General features: G+C 39.6%; 1 protein-coding gene across 3 annotated transcripts in view; it reads left to right on the top strand.

The window, feature by feature from the left end:
- Positions 1–13,865, top strand: part of RGS17 (regulator of G protein signaling 17) — a 128,859-nt gene that overhangs the window by 100,400 nt on the left and 14,594 nt on the right. For all 3 annotated transcript variants that reach the window (XM_064292407.1, XM_064292406.1, XM_064292399.1), the window contains 2 exons: positions 6,850–6,939; positions 9,581–9,815. In XM_064292407.1, the coding sequence (XP_064148477.1) occupies positions 6,850–6,939; positions 9,581–9,815 (325 nt within the window). The remainder of the gene's footprint in view (positions 1–6,849; positions 6,940–9,580; positions 9,816–13,865) is intronic.

The raw sequence follows: 13,865 nt of genomic DNA, 5'->3' as shown, positions 1-13,865 counted from the left end.
AGATTAAATTTATCCCATTCAAGTTTGATTATTCCACTCACTGGAAAACTGAATGACTCTTTTCACATTCCTTAGAAAGATATAATGATCAAAACTCCATGTAGGAATTTTTTTTTTTTCCTCTAAGCAAGAGTAATTACTCCCCAAAACTTTTTCAGTTTTCTTTTATTCTGATTTGATTAAAAGGTATTTTTAAAAAGGTAACACAGCCATCTAGTGGGGAGATATTTAATAGCGGATCATTTTACTTGCCAAAATAAAAGCTTAAGCCAAATGAAATACTTGTTTTACGACATATGATTAAAAATTAAAGCTGCTGTTGAGGCAATTCTGACTCACAGCACCCCCGTGTGTCAGAGTGGAACTATGCTCCATAGAGTTTTCAATGACTCTGATCTTTTGGAACTAGGTCACCAGGCCTTTCTTCTAAGAGCCTCTAAATGAATTCAAACCCCCAACCTTTGGATGAACAGCCAGGCACTTATCTGTGTGCTCTACCCAGGGACCCCATAACATACGATCCACGATTATAAAATGTAGGGGGAGTCTTTAGAAGGGGGCAATGTTTGTTGATGTTGTTTTCTAGACAAGTGTTGTATAGCATTTCTGGACACAAATTTCTAGTCACCATTCCCATCTCCACCCAAAACCAGGTTGTATTACAAAAACATAGACATGAAAGGGATGAGGTTCAAGCCACAGGTTTGACGTACCTGAGCCATACGTGTCTTTAATTTTGGCTGTTCCATAGTTCCTGCCCCACCTTCTGGTGCCTCTTTGTCCTCATTTCTAAGCAATGCATCTGTTGTACTCTCTCCTCCTTTCCTCATCTCTTCTCCCCAAGTTCTCTTTGCTGATAGAAGAAGTTGTACTTCCCAGGTAGGCCCTTCTAGTCGCCACACCTTGCTCAGGGTCATGAGCAGTATGGGCTCTTCTCCTGCTCTTTCAGGCTTTGCTTCCAAAACCTCTGTAACAGCTCCTTCCTGATAATCTCAACTTCCAGGGAATTGAGAAGTTACTCCTCACCAACATCTATTGTCTGCTCGGTCATCTGGGCAACAACTACTATCGATAGCAGTGGGATAAATGCCTACAGGGAGGGCATTCCCACTCAGTGCATTTCTTTGTGATAGGAGGTCTACATATTCCAAACACTGAAGAGCAGTCAAGCTTTGTAATTAATTAAAAGGTAAAATACCACAGTTAACACTTGTCCATAGAGAAGTGGCATTGCATGGACAAAATGAGCATGAGACAAGAAAGCTGAAGACATGAGTTCCAGTCCTAGCCCTGATATGTCTTAGTTGCAGGTGTGGTATAAGTCCAGCGTTGGTGATTGTTTCCTTATAAATAAAATGGGAATGATGAATAACAAATCCCTGCTTACCTTACAGGACAGTTGTGAGGAAGAAGTAGATAACATATGAGGAAGTGTTTTATAATAATGGCAACATGGAGGACTGTTTCCTCGAGATGCAATACAAAGCTGTTGGTAACCTTAGAATTGTCATTTAATATGCAACCGATTTGCTCTTAAGTAAGCATTTGTAAGAACATGCCTTTTTGTCACAAGTTTTTATTCTCTGCTTTATTCTTGTGAAATAGGTCACTACCATTATATCCCCATTCTGCATGGCAAACTAGTGCACAAGAAGGCCAAATCCATTGCCAAAATCATATTCAAGGAGGTGTATTTTAGACTGGGAGTCCACCTCATGGTTTTCTTGGCCCATTACATTACACTGCACTGCCTGTTTGAATCTCTTGCTCCCACCTGAAACATCGGATTTGTCCAGTGTGTGCCACGTTTATATCACGCCTTTTTACAACTTCCAGCTTCAACACAATTTTTCCCCCCCTGCTTAGAATTCCCTTTGTCTAGATCTCCATCTGGCACACAGCTGCTCATTTTTCAGCCTTGTTTAATCATTACCTCCTCTACAAAGCCTTTCTCGATTCTCTCGTGCAAAAGTATAGACACTGTACCTGCATCTAAAAAACACCATATGCATACAGCTATTTTAATTCTTATCACAGTGCCACGTGATGTTGATTTACCTGTTTGAGCCCCTCAACAGCACAGCCTTTGTCTTAGTCATCTTGCCCTGCCAACCCAGGGAACGTTGCATAAACCAGGTGTTCAATACATATTTGTAAATTGTTGCTGACTCCTGAATAAAGCTGTAGTATTTTACTAAGATATTTGAATGATGATAACCAAGAATTTGAAGGATAACCTACCAATTTTTTTCAGAACCTAAAGGATGGGAACCTGAAGGGAAATTTGAGGTAGAAGCTGTTGAATAAAAAGAAAAGGTTGATATCATAAAAAAAAAAAAAAGTATGAGAATATTAAAATATTGAATGGTATCTGTTTTTACCAATGACAGTGGTTCTGTCTTGGAGTCTGGATGTCATACTGTATTAAATGGAAGCATCACATTGATTTTTTGGCTGAGTTTTATGTAAATATTTGTGGTTTTGTGACCAGCCTCTATCCAAGTTATGATGACTACTGCAGAGTTTTCATCTTATTTACAATGGTTTCAAGGGTTCTCCCTAAGAACCAGTTTTTTTTCTTACAAAAGCAAGCTATTTTCCAAAATAGGCCTTGCACATACCTGTGACAAGTCATTAGGTAAACTATAAAACCAAATAAACCCATTGCCATCGAGTCAATTCGACTCATATCGACTCTATAGAATAGAGCTGAACTGCCCCAGAGAGTCTCCAAGGCTGTAAATTTTTATGGAAGCAAACTGCCACATCTTTCTCCCATGGAGCACCTGGTAGATTCAAACTGCTAACCTTTCAGTTAGCAGCCAAGCGCTTACCCACTGCACCACCAGGCTCCCTGGTAAACTCTATAGTTGGCAGCAAACAATGTTTTCCCCTTCCCATTACCCAACCCCTCCATAAACAAACAAATAAAAAATCCACCCGCACAAAGAGGGCATATTTCCTTATTCTCTAAAATGTACCGAATGTACTTTTCTTCGCAACATCACCATTCTAGAAAATCTCTAATGGGATTTTTAAATGTTTATTATATTCAGCCTACATTATTGGCATTTTCTTCCACGAAATATTTAAGCTTTGATCAAAACTTCTGCAGTGTGGATTCTGTTCTCTTTCTGGATTTAGTTGTTGAAAAAGTAGGAATATTAGCTGAAAATGTTATAGAGTAAAAGTTAAAAGCCTGTGTCTCCATGCAATCTCTCATGACTGGTAGGTTTGTTTTTTTCCTTTTAGAGCTTTTCTCAACCACATATAACAAGTGTATGTATATCTGAGAAAATATTTTCAATAATATATTACCTTAAAAAAAAAAAAAACCAATGTTGCTTAGAGCAAGGCCAGGTGTAATTGGCAACAGACATCAGTCATTCCCAGGAGAAGATGCCAATCTAACGTCAGCCCTCCTGGTCTTTTTCCTTCATTTCTCTTCATCTTGCGATGACACTATCAGTGACTATTGGTAACTGAAACCATAATGGAAATCTTGTAACCAATTTTTTAAGAACAGAACTAAAGGGCGATTGATTCAAAGGACATTTGCCAATTGCTAAAGCTCACTGTCTTCCTGCAGGACCAGGCTGTGTCTAATTGTAGATCAAGAAATGGAACCAACAGTGAATAGTTAAGCATTTGTTGAATGTCTGGTATTAAGCAGTTGTAGTACAAATGGGTGTCCATATTTTACCATCTGTAGAAACGAAAGATATAAACACAACCCAGTATTTCCTAAGGATCACTGTAATATGGTGGCATTTGGGATGTTTGTAAATATCACAGAAACTGATAAAAGAGCCAGGATCCATGTGCAGAAACTTGTGAATCAGGCATGTGGATTCCAGACTTGTTGCTTCTAGAGTGAAGGCACAATGGAGGATAAATTTTTCAAAAAAGATACTGCATAAAAGAGGTATACCGGTATTTTGTGTGATGTACTCTGTGGGACACTGTGTGGAAATATAACAGAAGACTTCTCAAGGAGTTTATTATATAATCAGAGAAAGAATTTTTTTTTCAAGCCTTCTTCTAGTGTCTTGATGTGAGTGTGTTCATGTGTGTGTCACATACAAGCCTGGTAAAGGGTATGTGTGTCACATACAAGCTTGGTAGAGCTTGGCAGAGTATTAACTTCCTATTTAAATAAGATCTTTCAAGAATTTCAAAACAATGCATGTTTTATACATTTTGACATTAGTAATTTTTCCCAGGGAATTTTACAGAATATTGTCAATAGTGGCTTCCCTATTTTTCCATAATTACTGAAAATGCATCAAATTTCAGAGAAGCAGTCTTATTCAGATACTTTGAGAAATTAACGGAATCACCTCTAAAACACATGTATGATCTTAGTGTATTAGAGGACTGAGATTTCCTGTTGTTGTGTGCTGTTGAGTCATTCTAATTCATAACAACCCTTTAGGACAGAGTAGAACTGCCCCACAGGGTTTCTGGGCTGTAATCTTTACCGGAGCTGAATGCCAGGTCTTTTCTCCTATGGAGCTGCTGGTGGGTTCAAACCACCCACCTTTTGGTTAGCAGCCAAGCACTTAATCATTGCGCCACCAGGTTTCTTAGGCCACCTCAAGCTGCAAACCAGGGCTTCGAACTGGTTCTTTCTGGTCCAACCCCCTGCTAAGAATTTGTGTTTCCACCCCAGATGTACTGTGTCAGAATCGACATATTAACAGGATCCCGGGGTGATTCTTATGTATACATCTACATTTTAACAAGATTCCCCAGGTGATTCCTATGTATACATTCTTATGCTATATTAATTCAGTGTATCTGGGGTAGAAATGCAAATTCTAAGCAGGGGATTGAACCAGTTCATTCTCTGCTGCACACACATTCACAGAACCCACATGCAGAGACACACAAAGTTTTGCTACACTGTGTGAATCCTCCTCGCTCTCTCTCTACCATCGCTCCTACACTTGGCAGCACTCACTGTGAAATGGCAGCCTCCCTCCCCTGCAGGGCAGGAGTCAAGCACTAGCTAGTTTGTTGGGTGTTTGGGTGACAATTAGCTATAGTTTCTACTTCCCAGAATTCGTTGGGTTATACCTCTTTTGTAAGCAGTTTGTCCTTTTCTCTCTGTGGATCTACACCAAGAAACCCGTCATTATCCCTAGAAATGCTTAGAATGGAATTCAGTTTATTTCACTATGGTTTTCTTCGCTGTGTTCTTTTTCTGATTAAAGGATCCTTTCCATTTCCTGTTGGGTTGGCTTTTTCCCAGGTCCTCCACTTTCTCAAGTAAGTTTTTCTGCCTAAGTTGTACGTTGGCGTATTCGTCAAGCCCCCCTTCCTTAAACTCTTTTCTGCATTCTCTTCATCCTTACCCTTGCACCTCAGAATGTAAGAAAGAATTAACGTCACATTGTCTAGTCTTCTCTTACCAAACCTTCCAGCTTAAGAATAACTATTTATTGGGAGCCTTCTCCCCCTAAACTCCTTCTCTCTCACACAACCATGTCAGTGACCCTCTTCTGTGTTCACATAACAAATTTATTGCTTCAGTGTCTATGAGAGTGCTTGGTTCAGAGTAGGGACTCAATAAAAATAATAGGTTTGTCTGACTATTGAATTCAAACTTCAGCCATACCACATATTTGGTGTTAGACTTTGGGCCAACCTACTAGGCAGCCCTGTGCCTCACTTTCCTTAGCTATAAAATGAGGGTAATAAAATTGAAGGTAAAGAAAAGTGTCCGGCACTTAACAGTGCCTGCTACATAACAGGCACTAGAAAATGATAGTTTCCATTGCCTCTTATTGAATGGATAAGCGAATGGACAAAGAACAAATGAAAAGAGGTACTATCTGAATTTCTTTTTGCTCTCTAACAGACTCTCCTGAAGCTCCTGGGCTTCTAGACAAAGGTATCAGTTTGTTAACTTAGAAGTTAAGTTGTGCAAGTCCTTTAGCCATCTTCACCACCCTGCTTCTTAGTATCTCCTCATAACCTCTCCCATTCTTTCCAGCCGACACCTAGAACCTTGGTCATTCCACGGTAGGGCCCTAGTCAGCTACAGTTTACCTGAATCAGGCAATTTTTATTCTTGTTCTGGGCCACTAAAGCCCATGGGTTTACCCTAGCTCTGCTAATCTGTAGAATTTCCAAACCTCTGTTCCACAGAGTTCTCCCCAGGCTCCTCCCATCCAATGCTCTCGTCTCCGAATCCTCAGAGTTCCTGGCCTGTTCTTCTCAAGAACTTGTCAAATAAGAATATAGAAAACTTGGAGAGTGACTGAATGGGGTGAAAGGGTAAAAACAATGTCAAATATAAATCCAGTAGTTCAAACCTGAGTGGATGGAGGAATGACGGGCAGGGTGAGAGAAAACCTGGTTTGCAGGGAAGGAGGATGTAAATTTAGCAAATCTGCATTTGATTCTGATACATTCTATCTTCTTAGCTATCAATGGAGAAAAATAAATGGAAAATAAACTATGAATAGAACTAATAAAGAGCCAAAATGACTTTCCATTTAAAGAGTAACATAATGATATATATCAAATATTAAAGTATATAATCATGCAAGTGTCTCAGGAGTTTTTACTAATTAAAATTATATAAGGATGGAGTCAGAATGGACAAAGGTATCTTCAGTTTTTGAGATTCTGAATTATTAAATAATTATTCTCTTTCCTCTAGATGACATGAGCTTACCCAACATTTAAAAATGGTATTGCTCTTTTTGTACTTTAAATGTTTTCACCGATTTGGAAATAAAATTCTTCTGTGAGATATTTCTCCTGCAAGATGTATTATTTTCTTTGAAAAAAAAAGATTAACTTGCTGTAGATACAATAAAGTGTTATACTACGTTGCAGCCTCACCGTTAGGAATGAAGAACGAGGAGACAGTGCAGGAAGACCGGCGCATACCACCAAAATGGAGAGCATCCAGGTCATAGAGGAATGGTGAGTGTGAGCCACATGATGCTGTTTGTATGCTGTGTGTTTATGGTACTTGTGTGCTGTTTGGGAAACCTGGTGGCTTAGTGGTTAAGTGCTACGGCTGCTAACCAAAGGGTCAGCAGTTCAACTCTGCCAGGCGCTCCTTGGAAACTCTATGGGGCAGTTCTACTCTGTCCTGTAGGGTCACTATGAGTCGGAATTTACTCAACGGCACTGGGTTTGGTTTTTGGTTTATATGCTATTTGCATGCTGTTTACATCAATGGAGTGCTTAAGTATTATGTGTCGCTTCCTAATACCCCTCAAAATGGAATGAATCTTGTGAAAGGAAGGTGAACTCAATCTGGCAGATCTTATTTTGTGATTGTAGTGTATCATATCAGGAGGTACATCCTGGTAACTGATTCCTTGTTTTGTCCACTGTAAAACTTCTAATTTCCGAGTGTCTTGTACAGAGGGGCTGAGACTATGCCAATGTCCCGCTTGCATCATACTTTCACCCTCTAGTTTTAGCATCCATTTATCAATCTTGCCTGACTGAAACAGTCATAACAACAGCGCGTGCTAATAGTGATTTTCCTAATTCCACCACCCTTTCTACATCTGTTAACATTCTAGTCTAACAAAGAGCTTTCCTTTATCCTCCACTTAGTTATTTTTAAAATGTCTTAACAGTATGGACTCGTGGATTCTTTTTCGTCTGTGGGTTATAATCCGTTACTATTACTTTTTCATTCTCAAATCATCCCCAATTTGGCCAGTGGGAGCCATTTTCACATGTCCCGTCATTCCTTGAGTAGGTCCTTGCTTTCTGGGACAAGAAGATATTCTAGAATCATCCTGTACTTTCCAAGGCCCAGCCCTGTAATCATTCATTTCTTCAAGGATAGTTGGTTCCTTTTAGTGGAGAATAGTATTTAGAAACCAAGATCTGAGGGCTAGTATACTCATTGCTGTGGTGGGCTCATTGCTTCTAGGCCCTCTCAATGTACAGAGATAGGAAATACAAACACAGACATCTATCTATTTCTGTAGCTATCAATCTATCATTATTAAAAACCCGAGTTCATACTGATACCTCCAATTCCAATCGAAACCACGGGGTTCATTGTTGTCTCCGCCTTTCCATATTGGCAGCTCTCATCTACAACAAAGAAAAATCTGTTTCTCATAATCCACAATACATTTACTAATTGCTCAAGCCTAGAATACGCATTAAGTGGTTTCAAAATTGTTATCCCGTGTCATTATTCTAGACAAACCTAATAACTAGAGTTAAATACCTACTTATACTTCTTTTCCTTTTTTTCCTTAGCTTGAGGAAGAATAGGTCAGAAGTTAATTGGGTAACATCCCCTTTCAATGTGTTCATGTTACTTATTTCAGATACAGTAGGTTTATTTATTTGGATGTATTCAATTTTTTTTCCCCTCCATCCTTTTTGACTTTTATTTATTACAATTTTAGTTGTGAAATACACAGTGAAGACTGTGAGAGCTGGAACGCCCTTGTTTTTCCAGGTCTTACAAGTTTCCTGCCTTTAAAAGGGCAGAAAACTTTTCTATCACTCGTTTTTTTGGAAAATATTTGAGTTTTCTTTCTCTGACAGGTTTCTGCCTTACGGCTTTTGCAGGTTTTACTGTGCTATGGTTCCAAAAGCCAAAACAGCATAAAAAGGTATACTCAGAGAAATGATCCTTGACTTGCATTTTAAGAATTTATGATTTACTTTCATTGATTCGTATTGAAAAGTCATCCGCAAGACTATCAGTAAATATTCTGTGTCCTGTGGATTAGATGTTGTTTGGGACCTGTGTTGGCAGTGTCCTGATTTTAGCAGCCCTACCAATGCAAAAAAAAAAAAAAAAAAAAATTTTTTTTTCCCAATGCAAAATCAGAGTTTTTAATAGCTGGAAAAGAATCTTATTGACTAAAAATTATTTAGGAAACAGTCTTAGAAGGGTTATGTAACTTGCCAAAAGCCACACCTTGTTTTCAGTTGAACACTGCCAGGTAGACCTTGTTTGGAGCCCTGGTGACATGGTGGTTAAGAGCTCCGCTGCTAACCAAAAGGTTGGCGGCTCGAATTCACCAGCTGCTCCTTGAAAATCCTATGGGGCAATTCTACTGTAGGGTCACTATAAGTCAGAATCAACTCAATAGCAACAGATTTGGATTTTTTGGTTTAGGTGGACCTTGTTTCGTTTACACTACCACCCAGAAACTTTACTCCAGTGGGGCACCTGGTTATTACTTGAAAAGAAATTAATTACCACTTGATGCAAATGATGGCTAAAAGGTTAGTATATTACAGATCCCACAGGTATTTGTAATTCTCACAGGGACAATCCCATAACTTAAAAGTTGACAATTATAATGGTGGCAGTGGCAGGTGAGAGCGAGGAGGATCCAAGTAGGGGCTTCCGATGAGAAGGAGGGCGGGGGGCTTTCTGGAATCACTTAAATCATTTCAAATGGAAGCTCTAATTAAGGCCAGATTTTTTTTTATCAGTCGGAATTGACTGGACAGCAACAGGTCTGTGTGTTAAAATACTAACCACTAGATGGCAGCATTGCATAGCATTGTAGCACCTGGTCTCACTTTCGACATTGTCTTTGGTAACGACCTCCTTCTGTCTCTGCAGTCAAAACCCCACTGCAGATGAAGTCTTGTCCTGGTCTCAAAATTTTGACAAGATGATGAAGGCTCCAGCAGGAAGAAACCTTTTCAGAGAGTTCCTCCGAACAGAATACAGTGAAGAGAACCTACTTTTCTGGCTTGCCTGCGAAGACTTAAAGAAAGAGCAGAACAAAAAAGTAATTGAAGAAAAGGCCAGAATGATATATGAAGATTACATTTCTATCCTATCACCAAAAGAGGTAAAAATCTGCAAAACATTCAGACCTAGGATGACCAAAAAGGGACTGGTGTCCAAATTGAGTAGTGTGTGGGGGTGGACAGGTTCTAAGGCTTCACTGGGTAGATATTTCAGTGTCCATTTTGAGAATCCCCCCAAATATTGGGGCAACAAATGTTTGAAAGCTGTTTCCCCACTATATGCTTGATCATTTATCTCTGGCTGAACTGTGTGGTAGCCTGCTTGCTTTTCAGAACTGACACTCAGCCACTTATTTAAGCACAGTTTGCTATGGCTTGAACTAAAGTGGAGAGGAATAATACACTTAGGGCAGTATTTCTCAAAGTAGGTCACCTGTATGAGAATCACCTGGTGCACATGTTTAAAAAGCAAATTCTTCAGACCTTCCTAGGATTTCTGAATTTTTGGAAACAGAGCCCAGGAATCTACCTTTTGAACAAGCTTTCTGTATGCATAAACCAAACCAAACTCATTGCCATCGAGTCAATTCTGACTTATAGTAACCCTATAGGACAGAGTGGAAACCCTGGTGGCATAGTGGTTAAGTGTACGGCTGCTAACCAAAGGGTCGGCAGTTCGAATCTGCCAGGTGCTCCTTAGAAACTCTATGGGGCACTTCTACTTTGTCCTGTAGGGTCGCTATGAGTTGGAATCCACTCGAGGGCACTGGGTTGGGTTATAGGACAGGGTAGAATTGCCCCATGGGGTTTCCAAGGCTGTGAATCTTTATGGAAGTAGACTCCCACATCTTTCTCCCACAGAGCAGCTGGCCGGTTCAAATTGCAGACCTTTTGGTTCACAGCCGGGCTCTTTAATCACTGCATCACAGGGCACCTTCCACATGTATATTAGTTTGAAAACCTCTCCTATAAGTGCTCAAAAAAAAAAAAAACAAAAAAAACCCTGCATGTTTGTTGCTGGTTGTGACTGAATTTTCACAGAACTGCAGAATGGGCCCTTATGATCTATTAATACCCCTAAGGAAGTGGTGGGGAGTGGCAATTATTTTACTTACACTAGTTTTCCTCTTACTGAAAGGGCAAGCTTTACCAGACCATACCTTCGCAATAACGAACATTTCCAGCCACCAAATAGCACTTTTCTACTAGCTTTTTTAAAATTAATTTGCTCCTGAGAAACATCACAGGTACCAGAGTTGAAATCATTTGGTGAGTGGTTAACAGTGTGACCAGGTCCCTGGAGCACTGAGTGACAGAGCAACTGGTGTGTGCTTTAGAGCACTTGGAGAACTTAGAAGTTCCTAGAATGCATTCCCTTTTCCATGGTGCTCTCTTCTGGTCGTTCCCATCTGACCTGAACCACTGTGATTATTATCCGTACATTTAGATGTCCTGACCTGGTCCTCCCTGCTCCCAGAGGTCAGCCTTCACAGCCTGCTGTCACAGACATGATGAAATTCCCTCATTTTTTAAGCCGTGGTAACTGGTGCCTTGTCCAGCACTTGATGTGGTCCCATCCTTCCCTAGACTCCTTACCTTGAAATGTGTAAAATGAGTGTCTACTTTATCCATGTGCAAGTTAGAAATGCTGTATTAACTCTTTCACTTCTAATAAGTGTAGATAACTAGGAGGTGACGTGCAATCAGGAGGTCATATAACCTCCATTCCTTGATACAGAGGACATTTCAGCATAGTAATCAAATATGATATTGTTTAGCAGAAAAAAACAAATAACTAAAAGTAGGCGTTTGCAATTATATAAGATAATGTTTAAAAAGCTATATTGAAGGCAAGGTATAGATATATTTGGAGCCCTGGTGGGACAGTGGTAAGAGCTCGGCTGCTAACCAAAAGGTCAGCAGTTCAAATCCAGCAGTCACTCTTGATAACCCTCTGGGGCAGTTCTACTCTGTCCTGAGGGGTCACTGTGAGTCAGAATTGACTCGAAGCCACTGGTTTGTGTTTTGGGTATAGATATATTTACTCTAGAACTATGCTAATGGAGTTGACTCACTGATACACTCACAACATGGCACGTGCTTTCTAGCTACCCAAGAGTTCTTTCCATATATTGTATCTCACTAACTTTTCTGTCAATTTCTAATCCGCTAGAATACATAATAGCTGTCTGATGACGCTGAGTTATTGCCTTTCAAATTTTGTTTTCCAACACTGGAGAGAAAATATGTCACATCAAAACAGCCCTGACTATACAGTAGTAAGAGCTGTTAGTTGCTGTTGAATCAATTCTGACTCATGGCGGCACCATGTGTGCAGAGTAAAACTGCCCCATCACGTTTTCAAGGCTGTGATCTTTCGGAAGCAGCTCACTAGGCCCATCTTCCAAAGGGCCTCTGGGTGGATTTGAGCCATCAACCTTTTGGCTAGTAGTCCAGCACTGAACAGTTTGCACCACCCAGGGACTTCTTAATAATAAGAGCACTGGACTAATATTCAAACACCCAGGATTCTAGTCCTGGCTCTGTCATGATCTAATTGTGTGGCCTCGGATAAATTACTTCATCTCTCTGGGCCTTGGTTATTTAGTTGATTTGTTTACAAAAATAAAAATAGGCATAAAACAAAAAACAAAAAAAACAAACCCATTGCTGTCGAGTTGATTCTGACTCATAGCAACCCCTATAGCACAGGGTAGAACTGCCTCATAGAGTTTCCAAGGAAACTGGTAGATTTGAACTGCTGACCTTTTGGTTAGCAGCCAAACTCTTAACCGCTATACCACTAGGATTTCTGTAAAAATGGGCATAGAGAAGATTAAACCAGATCCAGAAGAAGAGCTGTGAGGCTAGCGTGCTCCCACTTTGTCCCCACAAATGATAATGGCTAATGGATCACACCCCTCCTCACTGCCGTACCCCGATACCACCTGTTCAGAATCCCTTTGAACACCTATCAGACTTGATGTCTATTTTCCATTTGGGGCCTAGATAATCCGGCCTTTCTACCTCTGAAATTCTAAAACTGTTTCTACTCACTCAAAATATTTTAAAACACACGCACATTTGAATCATTTATAAAAGGGTCATGACTAAAAATTGTCAGGATTTTATTCTTGAACAGAACATCATTTTTTTTTTTTTTTTTTTACTAGACTTTCATTTTGGCTGAATTTGATTGACCTACCATGTTCCTCTTTATTAAATGCAGGGAAAGGCTACATTTTTAAAAATTATTTGTATATGCATAATTTTTTTGTTAATGAAACCATCAAAGCCAATGTGCCGAAAATCATGATTTATTATTTAAGAGTATGTTTTATGCATTTTTAATAATTTTGCCATTGTGTAATAAATAAGACATGTTTGCACTCAGGTGATATAATGTCCATTTCTTGGTACTGAGTACATATCAAGAAGGGAAAGAGACAAATTTTAAGTAAAAAACATCAGGAGATAGCGTTTCTTTCAAGAATAAATTTCCTTTTTATATGATGTCCTCAAGGGGAAAACAAACAGAGGTAATAAAGACAGATTTCAGATTAACAGATTCTGGTATCAGTTTATATTATTAAGTATTAAAAAGACAAACCCAGCAGGATAAGGAAATTCATTAAAAAATTCTATTTAGAAGCTATTATCCATTACAAACAGCTTTGAGCTATTGAAAGAAGAACCCAGTGCCGTCGAGTCGATTCTGACTCATAGTGACCCGATAGGACAGAGTAGAACTGCCCCACAGAGTTTCCAAGGAACGCCTGGCAGATTTGAACTGCCAGCCCTTTGGTTAGCAGCCATAGCACTTAACCACTACACCACCAGGGTTTCCAATTGAAATTGAAAGAAGAAATGACTGTAAATCTGAATTGAAGAAAACTATGTGTGTTCAGCTATCTACAAATCCCCTAAGTGATGGCCTTGTTACCAGAAGACTGTAACCTGGCTCTGCTGTTACTCTGTGCATGACAGGTACCAGCTCGCTTCTGTGCTCTGGAGTCTCAGCTTCCTCATTTCATAGAATGATGGCGTGGGAAAAACTCTTAAAGTCCACTAAATCTATGATTTTTCAGGATCTGCCACCTGTGACTTCATTAGTAGTAGAAAGTGCTTCTGGATTTCACCCTAAATTTCCA

Source organism: Loxodonta africana, chromosome 1 (assembly GCF_030014295.1).
Source record: "Loxodonta africana isolate mLoxAfr1 chromosome 1, mLoxAfr1.hap2, whole genome shotgun sequence".
Lineage (NCBI taxonomy): Eukaryota > Metazoa > Chordata > Mammalia > Proboscidea > Elephantidae > Loxodonta > Loxodonta africana.
This window is presented reverse-complemented; position numbering and strand designations above follow the sequence as displayed.